Source organism: Microcaecilia unicolor, chromosome 11 (assembly GCF_901765095.1).
Source record: "Microcaecilia unicolor chromosome 11, aMicUni1.1, whole genome shotgun sequence".
NCBI lineage: Eukaryota > Metazoa > Chordata > Amphibia > Gymnophiona > Siphonopidae > Microcaecilia > Microcaecilia unicolor.
In genome coordinates, this window is record NC_044041.1 from 45,687,110 (window position 1) to 45,709,649 (window position 22,540).

Genomic DNA, 22,540 nt, shown 5'->3' on the forward strand with positions numbered 1-22,540 from the left:
TCGATTTCAGTCACCCTCTTTGAGAACTTCATGGCGGCCAAGTTCCAGCTTCAGTGTGTCAGAGAATCGTGCAGAATGATATGATATAGCACTTCTGTTAGGTTCAAAGTGGATTCAAAAAATACACAAAGACAATTATATCAAATTACAAATAAGATTTCTGAAAAAAGATAAGTCTTTTAAGTTTTTGCGAAGAGAAATAAGTAGGCATAGTCCTTAGTGCAACCGGTAAAGAACACCAAAACTGAACAGCCTGATAAGAGAAAGATAATGCTACTGACCTTTTTATGCGTTACCCCAGAAAACGATGGGAAAAAAAAGCAAACTATGACCATCAGCTCTGGAATGATTAGGAGATATAGAGAAAGCAAATAATTTTTTTTTAATTGCATGAAGTCTTTATTGTCAAAAAAATACAGCCAATCAGTGACATAGAGCAATATACATTACACGTTTCAGTCTGTCGAAGCATACCCTCAAGGACTGCTCCAGTACTGAACAGATGCTACATAGCATAATAGTCCTCTCAGTATAGTCCGAAGGAGCACACCGTAACTCACAGTCCAAAACTTCAATCTTTTTGAAGTTCTCCAAACTACCCCAACCCCCTATCTACCTGTAACACAAACCCTCCCAAGAAAGCAAATAATTTTACCAATTACTCTGGACACACAGGCCACCACGAAGAGGGTGGTGAATACTTGGGAATGCCCTCCCGCGGGAGGTGATGGAGATGAAAATGGTAATGGAATTAGAAAATGCATGGGATAAACACAAAGGAATCCTGTTCAGAAGGAATGGATCCGCAAAAGGTTAGCGGAGATTGGGTGGCAACACCGGTAATTGGGAAGCAAAGCTAGTACTGAGAAGACTTCTACAGTCTGTGCCCTGAAAATGGCAAGGACAAATCAAGGTCAGGTATACAATGAGTTTGTCTTGTTCGGCAGACTGGATGGACCATACAGATCTTTATCTGCTGTCATCTACTATATTACTATCAAACATTTTATATACTCAACAGGCTAATTTAAAGAAAATTCAGGCATGAATTGGGAGCCAGTGTAAACTAACCAGACTTGAAGCAGCATAATCAAATCTTTTCTTCTTAAACACTATCTTAGCTGCAGTGTTTTGTAGAACCTGTAGTGTCTGAATCCACTAGGGAAGACAGAAATCTATACATCAAAGTGACAACTCTTTAGGTGTTCTACTTCCTAGGGGCCCTTTCAAAACTCCTCTAAGCCTTTTACCCCCCCCACTACTGTGAGAAGTCAGCAATAACTATGGGCAGGATAAAGCTGTTTTTTTTCCCCTCAACATTTTATTCTACTTGGGTCTTGCAGGAGTCTGTGGAGCCATGCTGTGAAGGACAAATTATTGCAGTATGTGTGAAAGTTGCTGCTGCTGCTGCATGTGAAATATGTCTTGTGTCTCAATGTGTATAAATAGAATTGAAGAGCAGAGTGTTTTGCACGGGTTTAAATTAAAGACAAGCCAAAATTTCTTTGGTTTAGGTGAAGAGAGAATATTTCTACAGAATTCAGTGGCGTTCCTAGGGGGGCTGACACCCGGGGCGGATCGCTGGTGCAGCGCGACCCCCCCCCCCCCCCCCCCCCCCCCCGTGAAATAACTCCCCCCCCCAGGTGCACGCCGCTGGGGGGGGGGAGGGGTGCCGTGCGCCTGTCTGCTTCGTTTGTTTCCATGCTCCCTCTGCCCCAGAACAGGAAGTAACCTGAACGAATGTAGCGGACAGGCACGCGGCACCCCCACAGCAGCGTGCACCCGGGGCGGACCGCACCCACCTCCCCCCCCTTGGTACGCCACTGACAGAATTACAATATAGGGGGTAAAGTACTTCTGTGTACGAAAGAAGAGCAGGACTTGGGGGTGATTGTGTCTAATGACCTTAAGGTGACTAAACAGGTAGAAAAGGCAATGGTCAAACCAGAAGAATGCTTGGGTGCATAAGGAGAGGGATGAGCAGCAGGAAAAAAGAGGTGCTAGTGCCCTTGTAAAAGTCTCTGCTGAGGCCCCATTTAGAGTACTGTGTGCAATTCTGGAGATCACACCTACAGAAATATATAAACAGGATGGAGTCGATCCAGAGGGCGGCTACATAATTGGTAAGTGGTCTCTGTCATAAAACAATTTAAGGACAGGCTTCTGAACCTCAACATGTATGCTCTAGGAGAGAGGGTATATGATAGAGACATTTAAATACCTGAGATATGATAGAGACATTTAAATACCTCAGTGGCATTAATAAAGGGCATTAATAAAGGTTGAAGAGGAAATAGGCTTAGGAGGAATCTAAGAAAATTCTCTTTTACGGAAAGGGTGGTGGATGCATGGAATGGCCTCCTGGTGGAGGTCGTGGAGTTGAGGATTGTGTCAGAATTTAAAAACAAAATGTGGGATAGATATGTGGGATCCCTTAGGAAAAGTCGGAGTTAGTGGTTATTGAGGATGGGCAGACTGGCCATTATCTGCTGTCATGTTTCTAGAATTAGTTACGTTGGACAGTTTGATTTTGAAGGTAAAGTTTTCTCAAAACTCCGGTGTTGTACTGAACAGCGCCAGAGAAAAACCACCGGATCAGCGCATAAGAACAAATCCCTAATGCTCAATGCTAATGAGATTCAAAAGCCTTCTAAATTTCATATATCATGTATTCTCAGTTTCAAAATTGCCACTTAAACATGGGCTTCAATGCCGTCTTTGAAACTCTTTTGACATGCAGTGCAAACAGAAGCTTTAAATTTTCATTTAGCTTCAAGAAGATCCCAACGGAAAACTGTTTCACCATCAAGAAGATCCCAACGGAAAACTGTTTCACCATATAACAAGCTTCATCAGGAGAACGACTCACAGTTCCATTTATATAATGCTGTAGAGCTCACACTGCACAGGATCTTCCTGAAGCTAAGTGAAAATGTAAAGCTTGTGTTTGCACTGCATGTGAAAAGAATTTCAAAGACGGTATTGAAGTCCATGTTTAAGTGGCAATTTTGAAACTGAGAATACATGATATATGACATTTAGGAGGTTTTTGGCCAATTGGTCTGAAGTTCAAGACGCCACAGTATTCAAAATGATTATGGCTGCACATGTCTAAAGTGCTTGTTACTCTGTAGCTTTCAGTCTTGACTGTTAAGGCCTTTTTATCTTCCATTTTTTCTTTTAAAAATATATAAACAATTCTAAAAAATGTATAGATATCATTGTGAAGAACTTTAAGTATGATTCCATTTGAGTGTATATTCTCCACTGTTCTTCATGTTTCAAAATGGCCATTTTACAATCTGAACTCCCAAAGTTAGGCTCCTAAACCCTTTCAAAACTGAATGTAATAGGTTTTACGATTTTTATCCCTATTCTTTGGTTCAAGATAAGATTTTATTATCCTACAGAACACAATTGGTTGAACTATCACCATAAACCCGGAGTTTTCAACCAGTCCTCGGGACACACCCAACCAAGAGGTTTTGAGGATACCCACTCAAGCATATTCATTGTGGATATCTTGAAAACTAGACTGGCTTGGTGTGGATCCCCTGCCATAAATAGATGATTATCTCCTGACAAAAATCAAATTACATAGTTCTGTTTTCCTTTCCACATTGCCTTTATTTTTATGTATGTAATGGCTTCTGTGGGGTAATTTTATAACTGTGTGACTGCATATAGATACATACCCACCCCCATCCATATTCAGCCAGCGGCAGGCTGTGCGGTTAGCTTCCGTCAGCAGCGCTGACCCTGAATACTCAGTTCCGAGCCATATCTGGTGACCAGCATTGAACATCTGGTTTCAGTTATGGCCGTGACAACTTAACCGGCTAAACGAATATTCAGTGCTAGCCAGTTAAGTTAATAGAGGTTAAAGATAGGCCTGTGATTTAAGTGGCCTATCTTAACCACTCAACTTAGCCAGTTAAGTGCTGAATATTTGCGCTTAGCTGGTTAGTGGCTAGCCACTAAGCGCTAATATTCAGCAGAGATAACCAGCTATCCCATGGTGAATATTAGCTGTTAGCTGGCCAGGAGCCATTCCTGTCCGGTTAAATAATGCTGAATATCAGGCCCATATTGGGCAATTATGGAATGCATTGCCACGTAACTTAAAATCTATTAACGAACGAATTAACTTTCGTAAATCTCTGAAGACCTATCTCTTCGACAAGGCGTACCACAATGATCAGTAACTGAAAGCGTGACACATTACCACTCTACCTTATTTCCGAATGTTTTCTTACTATATCTGTTTGCTTAATTCAATTATATCATCCATGTTCTTTACGTAACACCAATTGTACTCTGGAACGGCGAAAACCATGACGGAACATTGTAAGCCACATTGAGCGTGCAAATAGGTGGGAAAATGTGGGATACAAATCCTATATAATAATTCTCACCTCCAACATTCTGAGGCTACCTGGAACCGTGGATCATGTTGGAGTAGATAATAGTGATGTCACACAACCCACACCAGATTGGCCAGTAGAAGGGAGAGGGGCGGAGCCACGATACAGGGAGCAGCGAATCAGCACAACACGGGGAATGCACAGCAGCAGGAACACAAGCCTCTCTCACACAGTCACTCTCTCAAACATACACACTCAGAGGAAAACCTTGCTAGCACCCATTTCCTTTCAAACAGAAACAGGCTTTTTTTACTAGTGCAACAAATAAATAAAATATTATATAATGGAAAGTAGGGGGCCAATATTCAGACCACAGGAGTTAGCCCAGCTAACTGCTGCGGTCACCCCTAAACCCAGACATTCAATGCCGGGTCATTTCCGGTGATCGACATTGAGTATTCGGTTTATTTTTGGCCACTTAGACAATTACCGGCTATGTTGTTATCCTGACCTAGCCGCTTACCTTCTAACCGGCCAAAGATATCCCACATATTCATGCAGCCAAATGTGGCCGCTAAAGTGGGGCTGAAAATTGGCAGATAGGCGGTTATGTCAGCCAATATATCCGGCTATGTGCTAGCCACTAACTGGTGATATTCAACAGAAGATAGCTGGCTATCTCCTGCTGAATATCGCTGGATAGTCGGTTATGGGGCTTTTAAGCGGTTAAATGCTTTTGAATATCGGGGTGGGGGGGGGGGTAGGTGCTTATTTTCTTCTATAGAAACTGGCACAATTGGGTGTATACATATGTATTGTACTTGGGCGTGAGTAATTATCCCCAGCCATAGAGCTTGTGTGTATGTCTATGGTGGTAACTTTGGAGTCTGTATTCTGCCGGGCCATGTCCAGGCTTCAGCATTGAATTTCCGGGTTTCTGGAGCCAGCTAAATGGGCAGACTGGATGGACTGTTCAGGTCTTTATCTGCCATCATTTACTATGTTACTGTCTAATTAAATCGCTTTGAATACCAGTCCCTTTATGTCCTGCCCACACTTCGCCCATATGTCTACCTGCAGACTACATGCTATCAGAGAAATATGCATAGTTACAGAATAGTAAGTCAAGAAAACAAAACCACTAATGGGGAATACAAAACCACTGAAATGAGAATATCCCATGCACTAAATAAGTAGAGGATGTAAGACTTTCGACATTAGAAAATTTTTTTTACAAAGAAAAATATTTTGTGAAGATAGTGGCTACTCTCAGTTATTAAGCCATGGCACTCCCGCACCTAAGGTTTCTAATGCAGCAAGAACTATGAGCCTACCATACAGGGCTCTCATTTGGTTGCCAGATATATCCCCCAATAAACCAAAATCCTTGTGAAGTGATCAGTGCAAAACTAAATTTACAAAAAGTGTATACATCCACTACTATCAATCACATCTGGTGTCCCCAATACAGCAGAGAGAAATTTCCATACACTACCGCCATTCTGATCAAATCTATCGCATGCATATTCATTGTGGGGATCCTGAAACCTGACTGGCTGGGTGTATCCCAAGGACTGGATTGAGAACCACTGTTCTAGTATTTTAAATATTTATATGCATGGCTGCAACAGAAATGTTAGCACTACTTTTCTAGGGTCTGTGCTTTGAAAATGAAAATGGCAGATAAAAATCAAGGTCAGGTATACATAATAAAGTAGCACATATGAGTTTATCTTGTTGGGCAGACTGGATGGACCGTACTGGTCTTTTTCTGCCGTCACTTACTATGTTACTATCGTGTATATTTTTGAAAGAGATCGCCAGCCATCTTCCGACATAAATCAGGAGATGGCTGGTGATCTCGGAAAAGCGGCGAAATCGGTATAATCAGAAGCTGCTTTTTTGACAGCATCGCCGCTTTCCCGTCGCCTCGCCGGCGAAAGTTCAAAGGGGTGTGTCACCGGCGAAGGAGAGACATGGGCGGGCATGGGCGTGGCTACCAGATGGCTGGCTTTCGTGGATAATGGAAAAAAAAGCGACGTTAAGCAGTATTTCGCCAGGTTTACTTGGTCCTTTTATTTTCACGACCAAGCCTCAAAAAGGTGACCCAACTGACCAGATGACCACTGGAGGGAATGGGGGGTGACCTCCCTGTACTCCCCCAGTGATCACCAACCCCCTCCCACACGAAAAAAATAAAAATAAAGCACTTTTTTGCCAGCCTCTATGCCAGCCTCAAATGCCATACCCAGCAGGATGCAAGTCCCTGGAGCAGTTTTTAATGGGTGCAGTGCACTTCAGGCAGGCAGACCCAGGTCCACCCCCCCCCTACCTGTTACACTTGTGGTGCTAAGTGTTGAGCCCTCTAACCCCCCCCCCAAACCCACTGTACCCACATGTAAGTGCCCCCCTTCACCCATAAGGGCTATGGTAATGGAGTAGAGGAGTGGGTTTGGGGAGGATTTGGGGGGCTCAGCACCCAAGGTAAGGGAGCTATGCACCTGGGAGCTATTTACATTTTTAGAAGTGCCCCCTAGGGTGCCCTGGCATGTGAGGGGGGCCAGTGCACTAAAAATGCTGGCTCCTCCCATGACCAAATGCCTTGGATTTCACCGGGTTTGAGATGGCCGGCATTTTTTTCCATTATCGCTGAAAAACAGGGTGGGTGGGGGTAGAAACAGCCCTGGATTAACCATTAAGCAAAATAAGCACCTGCTTAGGACAGCAAGGGAAGGGGGGCACCACAGAGTTCCCCCCCCCCCCAGCTATCATGCCCTTAACTCTTTCACTGCCATCTACCACACCCATTATCCAACACAAATTTCAGTGGTTTTCTAATCATTATTAATATATATGATGTTATTTATAATAATAATAATATTATTATAATGATATTTCTCAGCACTTATTGAGTCTTAATGTCTTGTCAGTTAAGCAATGGAAGGGCCGAGGGTCACCACTGTTGAGCTGTTCTTAGGGCATCAGTTGACTTTATCCGGCCCTGGGTAGGAATGGTGTTTATCTTTGAAAAAAAAAAAACCCAAGTAATTGTGCAGTTCCCACCTTCCAACCTAAACACATTATTTTTCTCTCCCCCTCTACAGATATGTGCAAAATGTGGGAGCCCTTTTAGCACATATACTATATGCTAGCTATTTTTCAAAAAGTAGCTACCTGGTTAGTTAAATTCATTCCAACATGTTTGAAAATGCCTCCATGTCAGCATATATCAAATCTGAGTACACGTGTCTTATCATGAACAGCATTTCAAATCCTCTCTGGAAACTCTTGTTACAGACATTCCACTGAATTCAGGAAGCGTGCATCTTTTTCTGTTGATCTGTGGGCTTAGACGAGTCAAGGATCCCCTCTTCCTCGTGAAAGCCTTTTCAGGTGAGTGGCTTTGTTCAGACCATTTCTCCTGTCTTTTGACAGTATACTCAGAAAGGAGGTCTTGCTCTGTACTGCTTAAGCATTTATCATTTTTTTTAGACTGAGCAGACTGCCTTGTGCCTTGGTCGGTTAGAAAGAATCTTATGTGGAAAAACTGAGCTGGTAAAAATATAATTTCTCAATCTGCGTTCTGCATGAACAAATGTTGATTGCATTAAACCGTGAAAAGGATGTATTTTTGATCTACACCTGGTTGAGAGAACACTCATTATGGTTCAGGGATGTACACAAGCAAAAAAAAATTTTTGGTTTTCAGTTTTTTCTTGAAGGTTTTGCCAGGAGTGCAAAACTTTACAGCACAAGCTTTGCATTAACTGCACATGCAGGGGGCATGCCTAGCATCTGACCTACAATAAAACACAAATTTTAAAGTTATCCACTCACGTCTCTCCAGAAATGCCCACAGTTTTCAATCTCAGAGGTGATGCTATTCCTTTTCTTCATAAATTGCGTAATTTAGGAGTGATCTTGGATTCTGGGTTGACAATGAGAGCTCAGAAAATTGTTAGGGATATGTTCTGTAAACTGAGACTAATAGCTACTACTACTACTACTTAACATTTCTAAAGTGCTACCAGGGTTATGCAGCGCTGTACAATTTAACAAAGAAGGACAGTCCCTGCTCAAAGGAGCTTACAATCTAAAGGACAAAAAATGCAGACATCAAATTGGGACAGTCTAGATTTCCTGAATGGTGGTGTAATGGTTAGGTGCCAAAAGTGACATTGAAGAGGTGGGCTTTGAGCAAGGATTTGAAGATGGGTAGGGAGGGGACTTGGCGAGTGGGCTCCGGGAGATTATTCCAAGCATAGGGTGAGGCGAGGCAGAAAGGGCGGAGCCTGGAGTTGATGGGATTTGTTAAAACCTTGTACCTTTTGGACAGTAGTTCAAACTCTAATAGCACCCTGCTTTGATTACTGCAATGGTTTCTTCTTAAGAATTCAAAGAACTCAAGGCATTACAGGTGGCCCAACATTTGATCGTTAGGGTCCTGATTGTTTGCAAATTGATATTGGAACACATTTCACCAGTTTTGAAAAGATTACATTGACTATCAAATACTGCATACAATATAAGATCATTTGTTTGGTGTTTAATAATGGGACAGGTTTTGAAGGTGCTCGCCGCAAAGCTACATGTGTATCAACCTACACGATCATTGAGATCTGTTGATCAGTCAATATTGATTGTTTCGTCACATCGTTAGAAGATTAAATGAGTTCAGGAACTCAATTTTCTATGTAGTGGATCTTCTGTTATGGAATAGATTACCACTGAGATTGAGAAAGATTCAGGACATGAAAGAGCTTAAAAAGGAACTTAAAACCCTCCTTTTTGTACAGGCATATGAAGGGATGACAGATTGATTAAAATATATATAAGTCTCTTTATGCTGTATTTTATCTGTAGTGCTGAAGACATTTTATTTTGAATGTGTTATGTGATTTATATATTGTGAATATACAATTTGTAATCTGCCTAGAACTTTTGGATTGTGTGGAATATAAGTTTTAAAATAAATAAATAAACTACACAGGGCAGACACTGCAGAGTACCAAAGGCACTGAAATTAGAAATGCAGCATTTAATCCCATCTTTGAAGCACACTCCCTCCATCCAATGCCCTTTTCCAATCCTTACCCCCTTCCTGATCAAACTTCCCACCCAATCAAGGCCCTCCCATCACCCTCAACTTTCCATGACTCACCCAGGGAGCCACTCTGATAGTCGAGTGTAGCGGTCCCCTTTCACTTTTTTCCGTATTTGACACAGCATGGGAGACGATCTGACTCATGGAGCACAAGTTGAAAAGGATCACATTGCATCAGGATCAAATAATTCTCATAATCATGGATTGGCTGCAGATGCCATAGTACATGGACTTGATTTGACTGCTGGATGGGGATCCTTTCTGTCTTTTGCAGGTACACAGCCTCCGGTGCACATGGAGGATCCGTGCCCCTTTGATTTTATGGCATTGGAAGAGCTCGGTTGAGACAAAAAGGTTATTCTGATTCTGTTATTGCTACCTTGCTTCAGGCTTGGAAATGCTGTACATCCATGGAGTATGTGGTGGTTTGGAGGACATTCATGGGCTGGTGTTCTGATCGCGGACTATCTCCCTTCTCTGCTCACATTGCGCACATCCTAGCATTTTTACAAGCAGATCTCCAGAAAGAATTGGCATTGGGTTCTCTAAAAGATTTTATGTTGCAACTTTGGCCTATTTCAGGGGCTGGCTACAGAAGATTGCAGCTCACCCAGATATCGTTTGATTCCTGTGGGGAGCGGGCCACTTGCAGCTTGCCTTTCATACACCATGTGTAGAGTGGAACCTTAATTTAAGTGTTTGGATTCTTCAGAAGCCTCTTTTTGAGCCACTCCAGAAGGCCTCTTGAAAGATCTTACACTAAAGACAGCATTCTTGGTGGCTGTTGCGTTAGCATGAAGGGTTTCAGAGCTTTAGGCTCTCTCTTGTTGGGATCCCTTTCTTTGCTTTTCAGAGGCGGGGATCTCCTTGTGCACTGTTCTTCCTTTCTTCCAAAAGTGGTATCAGCATTTCATCTCAACCAATCTATGGAACTTCCATCCTTTTGCAGAGAGGACGAAGAGGCTCAGTATTTTCCCTTGAAGCTTCTCGATGTGGGTAGAGTCCTTAGTATATATCTGGATGTCACGAATGAGTTCAGCAAATTGGACAGACTGTGCTTTTTGGTAAACAGAGGCTTGGTCTTTTGGCTTCCAAGCCCACAATTGCTAGATGGCTGAAGGAGACTATCGCATTATCTTATTTGCATGCTGGAGGAATCAGGCTCCTCAGTGTTACGATTTTGCCCATGTTTCAGACTCTCATTCATCTCGCCCCCTGCTGGCGAGACCTGGTGGCTGCTTTGGACTAACTACTTGCCGTTTCCCATATTCCAGAAGTCATGCCTGTCTGGTCCGGGTTTTCCAGCCTTCCAGACTGGCTTGGGATTTTTGGAACCAAGCAGGATCCTTACCTGGTGAACTCCCTTGTTGTTTGCCTTTATTAACCACCTGGAAGCTTTCTAGTTTGCCTTGCAACAGAGGTCCTCAGTGTAGTCTTAGACTGTGAGAGTTTTGTTGCAATGCTACTTTGTTACTTTTTGTGTCAGCTAGACCTTGTCTGTTTACTGGCTTATTCTTCTGCTGCTGCCTGCCCAAGACCTTGTTTGATTTGTGGACTTTCCTCCTGCTCGCTGCCGGTGCTTCTGTTCCAGTCCAGCCCCTGCCCTGTCCTGGTAAGCCCTGCTGGCCGCCTGCACCCAGGGGCTCAACTCCTGGGGAAACGTGGCTAAGCGCAGGTGAAGACTGCGGTTCCTGCTCTGCCTGTTCCAGCTTGGTTGCCTCTGTTGCTACTCCTGTCCAGCTGCTCCAGTCCGGTCTGTGCCTTGCTGCCTGTTTGAGGGGTTCTCCTGCCACTGCCGGCCATCGGTAGTGGTCCAAGGGCTCACTGTTCGTGAAAGGCGAGAAGCGTGACACCTCAGGCCTTGCAGGCTCATTCTACGAGATGTACAGCAACATCCTGAGTGGAAACTACTGTTTCCGGCGGATATTTGCAAGGTGGTGATGTGGTCAACACTGCGTGCCTTTTGCCAAGCACTACAGGGTGGACGTTGTGGCATGCTTGGAAACTAGTTTTGGGACTTCAGTTCTCAGGGTGGTGGCAGCAGGATTCCACCCACTCTGGGATTGCTTTTGAACATCCCACAGGTTCTGGAATAGTGGGAAGCTATGTAATGGAAGGAGAAATTAGGTATTACCTGATAAGTTTCTTTCCATTAGTCCTTCCCACTATTCCAGAGGCCCTCCTGAGACATTTAGTCATTTGTTCTCTACAATTTGGCCAGAAATGAGAGAGGTCCACATGTTTGCTCATCTGGTTAGTGTTAGGTTAGCAAGTTGTTTAAATTTGTTGAGTTTTATTAAGAGTTTCTCCTTATTACTTGTCTACATAAATAACCTTTGTCTTTCCAGTGTATCTGCTTGGCTTTGTGATTATCATCTATTTCTTAACTCTCCAGAAATGTGAGGCATTTCACTTCCCTAACCCACAGTCCCCCACTCCTCCTTTTCCCATTCTTGACTGACGCCTTCTTGTCTTCCAAGAATCTGTCAAGGTCCTTGGGGTAGTCTTTGAAAATCAACTCGCCTTCAGAAACCAGATCAATTCTGTGGTTAAAACCTCATTTTTTCCACTGTGTCGCATATGCGCTGTTTGTTCTCTCTTTCCCCTTGCCGCGATTCAGTCTTTCCTGCTGTCTTTAATAATCACTCATCTCAACTACTGTAACTCATTATACACCAGGCTTCCACTTTATTCATTAAAAAGAGTACAATTAGTCCAATCCACTGCAGTTTGCCTTCTCCACTTTGTTAAGCCTTTCATTCATATCACTCGTGCTCTATCAGGAACACTGGTTACCCTTGTCAGCACGGATTCATATCTCAGCCCCTCCCCCCTATGGCCCCAGATTATGTCTCCCATTGCCCTGTATGCCCACATCTTAATGCTGGCCCTACTCCCATTTTCTCATACCATACACCTCCCCCCTCACTGTGTTCTACAAGTGCTGGACTGCTACAACTTCCTCGCTCCGTTCTTCAAATGCTGAACTGCTACAACTTTCTCCTACTCCTCCTCTCTCTGTCATATGGCTAGAATCAACATGGGCCTCAGCCATCAGCTATGTTGGCCCTAAACTCTGGAACACACTGCCCTCTCACCTTTGCTCAGAACTCTCTACCGCACCGTGAAAACTCACCTTTTTATCCTTGCCTACTCTGCCCACCATTAAACTTCTGTCTTCTTCCTTGTAGCTTGCTACATTATTGTAAACCACTCAAGCCATTTCTTGGCACTTAGCAATATATCAAGCCCTGTAAAATAACATAAATAAATACTGAGGAGCTGGACTGAATACCAAGAGAGATATGTCTCAGCTCAGTTTTCAGTTCTCTATCTCCACCTGCTGGTTGATGGACACAACTATCCCCCAAGTTCTGGAATAGTGGGAAGGGCAAATAGAAAATGATCAGATAAGATCTAATTTCTCTTTATAATATGACCCCTCATATACAAGTATACTTGTACACAACTCATTATGACTCCACCCATGCTCCATCGAAAACCAACCCGGTGGAGCATGGGTAGAGTCATAATTTATGCATGGTCTGTGTAAAACCTCAAATGGAATTACTATTTTCAGTGACCTCAGCGATGTTTCTTGCCTGTTAAGTTATAGAGAGCAACGATTGATTTATTATCTTGAGACTGTAGAGCCGGGAAGCTTAAATTTAGAGTTAGAATGGATGTTATTGTTATAATATAGGTGTCCACTTAGAGTTTAGGGAATATGACGTTGGCTTCAGAAAGTACTATTTAAGTTTGACACTAAGACGCCGTCGCCATCTTAGCAGGGGGTTTTCCCATAAGTATATGCTGAGCTGATGCTTGGCTTTGGGTAAGAACGGTAGAATGCTTTATTTGTGTGAGAGTAGAGATTGTATTATTCTCAGATTTTGCTGTATTCGTTTTAGGGGACAGTCCTTGAGATAGCCCAAGGAGCTGAAACATGCACGTCGGACGCAGTGCCCCCAGTCCGACATAATTTAAGATGAGTATTGAATAGCATTATCATTCTAAATCACAGTAAGAATTATATACTAGATTGCTTAATCGGGTGAGCCAATGAGAAAGTGGGTGTCAATTATCTTGCTAAAGAGTATTTACAGGCAAGAGACACCGCTGAGGTCACCAAAAATAGTAAATCCATTTGAGGTTTGATACTGAAGTATGGTCAACTCAATACAGTATATATATAAGACTGGTTATACAATTAATGTAGTAGGAATAAAGAAGATTTGTGTCTGATTTTGAATCTCCTGCATAATTGAACATTGTGTGCCATTTGTGAGAGATATAGTCTTTATAAAATGCATGCATTTGCTCATACTGTATTTGTCTACTCTTATACCAGCTCAATTTCTTTGTTTTTTTATTGGGCAGTTTTGTAAAGGTACCTAGGTACTTATGTGTTGTCATAAAACTGGCACTTGCTTAATCTTCCCACCTAAAATTGTTCTCCACACCTATAAGTACTAGTTCTGCCTTTACCCACCCCAGTGACAGCTTATTCTATGGATAAAATTTGGCCATTTAGCAAGTTCATCAGCCTGATTTATCCATGTAAGGGCAGAAACTACATTTTTAATGAGTTATGTGTTCACCACCTGCTGGCAGACCAGACCCATAACTTGTTTTGAGTATGAGGCCTAAGCTTTTACTTCTGTTCAGAATAATAGTTTTATGTACCTCTTTTTATGGTTACATCTCACTGTCTTAACCCCTCTTAAATGTAAATTCACGTGAGTTCTTGGCTAGATTTATACATTTGGCTGGTGGTTTTCAAAGCTAACCACCCAATTAATTTGTCTGAAAATTGCTCTACCTCTATATGGTTCCATAAAACACATGCTGTTAGCCAGACTGAGTAGGACCAGAAAATCATGTGCAGATGGGATTTTCAGATCTACATGTTTTTCCAGAAAATCTTCTCTGGGAAAGCAGGTACAAAGTTTGTGGATCCTTTGTACAGAGGTAACTACACAAATAGTTTTCTTTGAAAATAGGTACAAGTTTCACAGGACTGGATGGTATTCATCCCGGAGTACTGATAGAACTGAAAAATGAGCTTGCGGAGCTATTATTAGTAACATGTAATTTATCCTTAAAATCGAGCATGGTACCAGAAGATTGGAGGGTGGCCAATGTAACGTCGATTTTTTAAAAAAGGTTCCAGAGGAGATCCGGGAAATTATAGACCGGTGAGTCTGACATTGGTGCCGGGCAATAATGGTAGAGACTATTATTAAGAACAAAATTACAGAGCATATCCAAAAGCATGGATTAATGAGACAAAGTCAACATGGATTTAGTGAAGGGAAATCTTGCCTCACCAATCTACTACATTTCTTTGAAGGGGTGAACAAACATGTGGATAAAGGTGAGCCGGTTGATATTGTGTATCTGGATTTTCAGAAGGCGTTTGACAAAGTACCTCATGAAAGACTCCAGAGGAAATAGGAGAGTCATGGGATAGGAGGTAGTGTTCTATTGTGGATTAAAAACTGGTTAAAAGATAGAAAACAGAGAGTAGGGTTAAATGGTCAGTAATCTCAATGGAGAAGGGTAGTTAGTGGGGTTCCCCAGGGGTCTGTGCTAGGACCGCTGCTTTTTAACATATTTATAAATGACCTAGAGATGGGAGTAACTAGTGAGGTAATTAAATTTGCTGATGACATAAAGTTATTCAAAGTCATTAAATCGCGGGAGGATTGTGAAAAATTACAAGAGGACCTTACGAGACTGGGAGACTGGGTATCTAAATGGCAGATGACGTTTAATGTGAGCAAGTGCAAAGTGATGCATGTGGGAAAGAGGAACCCGAATTATAGGTACGTCATGCAAGGTTCCACGTTAGGATTCACAGACCAAGAAAGGGATCTAGGTGTCGTCGTTGATGATACGTTGAAACCTTCTGCTCAGTGTGCTGCTGCGGCTAAGAAAGCAAATAGAATGTTATGTATTATTAGGAAAGGAATGGAAAACAAAAATGAGGATGTTATAATGCCTTTGTATCACTCCATGGTGCAACTGCACCTCGAATATTGTGTTCATTTCTGGTCGCCGCATCTCAAAAAAGATATAGTGGAATTAGAAAAGATGCAGAGAAGGGTGACGAAAAAGATAAAGGGGATGGGACGACTTCCCTATGAGGAAAGGCTAAAGCAGCTAGGGCTCTTCAGCTTGGAGAAAAGGCAGCTGAGGGGAGATATGATAGAGATCTATAAAATAATGAGTGGAGTTGAACGGGTAGATGTGAAGCTTTCCAAAAAATATGCTTTCCAAAAATACTAGGACTATGCAATGAAGCTACAATGTAGTAAATTTAAAACGAATCAGAGAAAATGTTTCTTCACTCAACGTGTAATTAAACTCTGGAATTCGTTGCCAGAGAATGTGGTAAAGGCGGTTAGCTTAGCGGAGTTTAAAAAAAGGTTTGGACGGCTTCCTAAAGGAAAAGTCCATAAACCATTATTAAATGGACTTGGGGAAAATCCACTATTTCTGGGATAAGCAGTATAATAATGGTTTGTACTTTTTTGGGATCTTGCCAGGTATTTGTGACCTGGATTGGCCACTGTTGGAAACAGGATGCTGGGCTTGATGGACCTTTGGTCTTTCCCAGTATGGCAATACTTATGTACTGAGGTACAAAGGACCCACAAACCTTGCACTAGCTGGGCTGCTGAAAATTGCCTCCCTCAATGTGTTGTGCATCCTTATACACTATTTAGGGTCAGTGGTGATAATCAGTGCAGCAACAAATTTTTTTTTTAACAATGGCTCAGTGGAAATTACTCCATAACAGCAAATTTGCAAGGCCTTCAGTTCTTTCTTTCAGTTCAGGAATGAAACATTGAAAGGGGCTATAGAGAGTTTTCCTTCTTTGGAGCCAAGCAGTTTCTTACTTGTCCTTTGGGCTTCAAGCCCCATGAAAACCAATCCCTGCCCATGAGCCATCATTTACAAGTACCTGGGGATTCCACTTCTCCCACCCCTGCAAGGTCCATCCATCCCAGTAACTGTTCAGCGGGCTCTGAAACTCAGTATGCTTACACCTTTTTCCTAAGCCGCGTAAGACTCTACGTGCGCCCAACGCACACCAAAATGAACTTACTACCCAACTACTGCGTGCCTCTTGCGGTAATTTCATTGTTGATGTGCGTCCGCTATGTGCATCTGGAAAATATTTTTTATTTTCGGACTCGTGTAGCGGATATGTGCAGGTCATTACCGCGCAGATTCCTTACCACTATGTCTGTGGCTGGCGGTACAGTCAGACACCCAAAATGGACGTGCGGCAATTTTGATTTTGCTGCACGTCCATTTTTTGGCAAAAATGTTAAAAAGGCATTTTTTTTGTACGTGCGCTGAAAAATATTTCTGCACGCACCCAAAACCCGCGCCTACACTACTGCAAGCCACTTTTTACCGTGGCTTAGTAAGGACCTCTGACTGCAGTCATTAGGTGTTGCACTTACACAACTGTTGGAACTCTTCTCAAAGGGACTATGAATACTGACTCCAGAGCTTCCCCGGTCTTGGCAAATCTGTGCAGCAGAAACCAGGCTTAGGAACCAGATCCAGATTTCCTGCATGACTGTGCAGTACTCCTGCTGAATTGTCCAAATGTTGGCTTACCTGAAGGATATGTTTTTTTCTAAATTCTTGCTGAATTATTTAGTGAATGCTTGATTAGCACTGTCATGTTAATGCCTTTATGGGGTTTACTGGTTTATCAGTAACAAGAATGATATTTGCTCAGCATTCCATAAAGTAAGTATGAACTCTCGTCCACGCTCTCATTACCTCTCGTCTCGACTACTGCAACTTGCTTCTCACTGGCCTCCCACTCAGGCATCTATCCCCCCTTCAATCCATTCAGAACTCTGCCACACGTCTCATATTCCGCCAGAACCGATATACTCATATCACCCCTCTCCTCAAGTCGCTTCACTGGCTTCCGATCAGATACCGCATCCAATTCAAGCTTCTCCTCCTTACTTACAAATGCACTCACTCTGCTGCTCCACCCTACCTCTCTACCCTCACCTCCCCCTACTTTCCTGCCCGTAACCTCCGCTCACATGACAAATCCCTCCTCTCAGTACCCTTCTCCACCATTGCCAACTCCAGGCTCCGCTCATTTTGACTTGCCTCACCCTATGCCTGGAACAGTCTTCCTGAATCCCTACGCCAAGCCCCCTCCCTACCCATCTTCAAATCCTTGCTTAAAGCTCACCTCTTCAATGCTGCATTCGGAACCTAACCTTTCAAACATATAGGTTGCCCTAATCTGTCTGACCTATCTGATTAACTGTACATTTGTCTTTTTAGATTGTAAACTCTTCGAGCAGGGACTGTCCTTCCATGTTAAATTGTACAGCGCTGCGTAACCCTAGTAGCGCTTTAGAAATGTTAAGTAGTAGTAGTAGTAAGTATTGACATTTAGGTTGATCTCGTGGCTCGAGTGTCCACAGGTGCAGCTAAAACTTGGAAGATATCTGATTGAAAGGCATGCCCACTTCCTACTGAACTGTTGCCATTAAAAAAAAATCATCATATCTAGCGTCCAAGGAAAGCTCAAATAAAGAAGTTCCAGTTCCATCGTAAACGATAAAGAATTATATAATTACTTCCTTTTTCTCCTCAAGTTTTTAATTCTTGGGTCTCCTTAAATTGAGGACTTGAGTAACATTGATGGTTTTGTTTAATAATATTCCTTTATGTTATTCTTTATGGAATGTTACTTTCTATTCAAGTGTTAATCCTTGAAAATTATTTTGTAAATTATAAATAAAAAAAAATGCATTCAGAAATTATGCAATAAATTAATCATCTAATATTGTAATTCACATCACAGCTAACCTACAAAAATACTGTACTGATTCAAATATTCCAGAATCATTAAAGTCTAACAACAAAAAGCTAAAAACAAGACTCAAATGCTTTTCTTATTTCAAATTGCACTAAAAATAAACTGTCTTCACCTGTATCTGAGTAAAAAGAAATATAAATAACTAATTTTTTAAAAATTCTTTTTTAGAATGGCATAAGAAAGATCCCCAAGTATACATGATTATTGTGGGACCTACAGTAAGTTTGTTTGTTTTGTTAATTTAAAAATGTTGCTGTTGTATGAAATAACCATTTATATGCTGAGGATCTGTGTGTTTTGTGTGCTTAGTAAAAAAAAAAAAAGGACCCCTTTGTAGAGGTACAAGTATTTAGCTCATGTCTTTCCACTGATAATTCAAGGCAAGTTACGTTCAGGTAACAAGATATTTTCTTGTCCACTGAGAGCTCACAGTCTAATTCTGTAACTGAGTCAATGGAGGGTGAACTGTTTTGCTGAAGACCACAAGGAACATCAGTGGGATTTGAACCCTGGTCTCTCTAATTCAGTCTGTTGCTCTAACAACTAAGCTACTCCTTCAAACAGGCTAGGTTTCCTCAGTTGGTCATGCTGCATCTGGAAATGTTACTGTTTCGGAGACAGCAAATTGTCTCCAGTCTGATATTGTGTATCCGTACAGCTTTTGAAGCTGTTCGTAGAAGGTTTCCTTTGAAATATGAAGATGATACTTCAGCAAGCTTCAGGAATGAAATAATAACTAGCTTCAGACTTGAATTTTAATAGACAGAGCTCCTCATTGGATGAATGCATTTATCAGGGTGCCACACTTTGGTTTCAGACAACCCTATAAAATGCCAGTAATCCTGGCAGTTCAATACTAGACTTTATATTAGGTTACTATCTTACTAGAATCCTATTCCTAATCCGGAACTCTACATATTCATGTCTTCGTGATTTTCTATGAGACGGAGGAAAAAGCCTCAACAGACTCCTTAACGTAGCTCTATGGCTCTAAATAATCCAGTGTTCTTGCTGTTATCATTGGCAAAAAACCTTCTCTCTATACAGTCTCTTTCTTTACGGATTACTGTCTTATTGTTAAATATCAAACCAGCACTTATCTTGCTGTTGTGTTCAATCTGCTGTCACTCAGTCTCTCCTTGCCACGGCGACAATGGCCAAGGTTTCGGTGCTTCTTTCAATTCCTGCCTCAGGGTCCGTGGTACTGGCGACTTTCACTGCCATAGAGCTACGTTAAGGAGTCTGTTGAGGCTTTTCCCTCCGTCTCATAGAAAATCACGTAGACATGGATTCTAGTAAGGTAGTACTGAAGTAGGTTGATCCATGTAGATGCTCAAGTGTAGTGAGTTTATGTCGGGTTAATCAATATGAAAAGATTTCTCCGTGTAGGAACTAGAACTACTAGGGGTCCTTTTGCTAAGGTTCGCTAACATAATTAGCGTGCACCTGATGTCATGCAGTCCACTGTATACCTATGAGCTGCATGGCATGTAACGCACACTAATTTGTTAGCGCATGTTAAATCCGTTAGTGCACCTTAGTAAAGGGACCCCATAGTGATGTGATACAGTATTTACCCCTCTCCTGATTTTTCTTCTTTCATTGCATATATGTCACACTGTATGGTTTCTGATCTTTTAACAAAATGTAATATTAGACAGAGGGAACCTGACTAAACACATAACATAGGTTTTAAATTATTACTTCATGTAGTTAAGGAACAAAGTGGTCCTTTTACTAAAACCAATTAAAATCTGGCTTAACACATTTTAACGTGGGAGTTTCCCACGTCCTAAGCCCAGATTTAACATGGCAGTATTTAGGATGTTTTTTTAAATCTTGGTTCTCAAGTTATGGTGCCCATCAGGGGTCATCATTGTCGCTAATTTTGTTTAATATTTTCATGAGTACATTAGGTTTTCTGTTAGATTTTTCTTTGTTCTATGCTTTATCTTATGCGGATATTTTTATTTTAGTACCCTTGGGGATCAGGTTATGAGGAAGGTTGTAAGTTGATTTTAGACTGTATTGAAAGAACTCATTGTTGAGCTACTCAAAATTTATTGAAGTTAAATACTTCTAAAACTAAATTGTTATAATTTAGTCATAAGTACATAAGTAATGCCATACTGGGAAAAGACCAAGGGTCCATCGAGCCCAGCATCCTGTCCACGACAGCGGCCAATCCAGGCCAAGGGCACCTGGCAAGCTTCCCAAACGTACAAACATTCTATACATGTTATTCCTGGAATTTTGGATTTTTCCAAGTCTGTTTAGTAGCGGTTTATGGACTTGTCCTTTAGGAAACTGTCCAACCCCTTTTAAAACTCTGCTAAGCTAACCGCCTTCACCACTTTCTCCGGCAACGAATTCCAGAGTTTAATTACACGTTGGGTGAAGAAAAATTTTCTCCGATTTGTTTTAAATTTACTACACTGTAGTTTCATCGCATGCCCCCTAGTCCTAGTATTTTTGGAAAGCGTGAACAGACGCTTCACATCCACCTGTTCCACTCCACTCATTATTTTATATACCTCTATCATGTCTCCCCTCAGCCGTCTCTTCTCCAAGCTGTATAGCCCTAGCCTCCTTAGTCTTTCTTCATAGGGAAGTCGTCCCATCCCCGCTATCATTTTAGTCGCCCTTCGCTGCACCTTTTCCAATTCTACTATATCTTTCTTGAGATGCGGCGACCAGAATTGAACACAATACTCAAGGTGCGGTCGCACCATGGAGCGATACAATGGCATTATAACATCCTCACACCTGTTTTCCATACCTTTCCTAATAATACCCAACATTCTATTCGCTTTCTTAGCCGCAGCAGCACACTGAGCAGAAGGTTTCAGTGTGTTATCGACGACGACACCCAGATCCCTTTCTTGGTCCGTAACACCTAACGTGGAACCTTGCATGACATATCTATAATTCGGGTTCTTTTTTCCCACATGCATCACCTTGCACTTGCTCACATTAAACATCATCTGCCATTTAGCCGCCCAGTCTCCCAGTCTCGTAAGGTCCTCTTGTAATTTTTCACAATCCTGTCGCGATTTAACGACTTTGAATAACTTTGTGTCATCAGCAAATTTAATTACCTCGCTAGTTACTCCCATCTCTAAATCATTTATAAATATATTAAAAAGCAGCGGTCCTAGCACGGACCCCTGAGGAACCCCACTAACTACCCATCTCCATTGTGAATATTGCCCATTTAACCCCACTCTCTGTTTCCTATCCTTCAACCAGTTTTTAATCCACAACTATGTCCGATGTTCCCAAGGTTATCTCTTTAAGGACAGGGGAACAATTGAATTTTGATACCTGTGGCAGGGTCCTGCAGATAGTATTGGATTCTCAGCTGACCATGGAATGTCAATTAAGAAGCTTAAGTAAAAAAAAAAAGATCTATTTTAAGTTACTTCAACTAAGAGCTATCAGGTCCCTTTTTTTTCCTGAACATTTCCTTGTCTTAGTTCAAATGATAATTTTATTTTAATTAGATTATTGCAGTGTTCTCTATGCAGGAATTAATACAAAATTGTTAAACAATTGATGCAGAGCAAGGCCACAAAAGATATACACTGGCTACCAGTTGGTTCTCGAATAAGTTTAAGGTGGCCTGCGCAGTTTTTAAGACCATCCATGGTTTATGCCTAAACTCCCATACTCAGTTATTATCTGTTCCCTTTTTTAGGTCTTCATCTCGTTTTTGTTTCACACTAAGCTTAGGTTTTCTACTGTTAAGGATGTTTTGCTTCAGCTCTTTCATGATAGTTCATTTACCTCCCTGTTTACAAAGCTGCACTAGCGGCTGCCAGTGCGCTAATGCCGACACAGCCCATTCATAGCACCCCCACGTTAAATCTGCATTATCCAGTTAGTGTACACTAATCAGAACACACTAACTAGATAACGCTTCCATGCCAAACGCTCTTCCAAAAATGTTTTTAAAAACTATGTAACACGTGCAAACTGTCAGATTAACGCAAAACACTTTACTGCATTTTATGGTAAGTCTTTTTTCACATGCTAAATATGCATTAGGGTTTAATGGGGCCCATGTGTCATCCAAAACCAATATCTGGAGGCAGTTGACAGTATGTTTGGGCAGGCCATTGAATGAAGAGCTTACATAGTCTAGTCCAGTGGTTCCCAAACTTTTTCAGTTCACGGCAGCCTTTGTGTCTGAGCAGT

The 22,540-nt window shown here is 41.8% G+C and overlaps 1 protein-coding gene across 1 annotated transcript in view; it reads left to right on the top strand.

Annotated features, from left to right (window-relative positions):
* GLT1D1 (glycosyltransferase 1 domain containing 1) overlaps window positions 1-22,540 on the top strand; it is a 122,046-nt gene that overhangs the window by 71,363 nt on the left and 28,143 nt on the right. Inside the window, exons 7-8 of the mRNA XM_030219059.1 lie at window positions 7,662-7,757; window positions 18,512-18,561. Coding sequence (XP_030074919.1) covers window positions 7,662-7,757; window positions 18,512-18,561 — 146 coding nt within the window. The remainder of the gene's footprint in view (window positions 1-7,661; window positions 7,758-18,511; window positions 18,562-22,540) is intronic.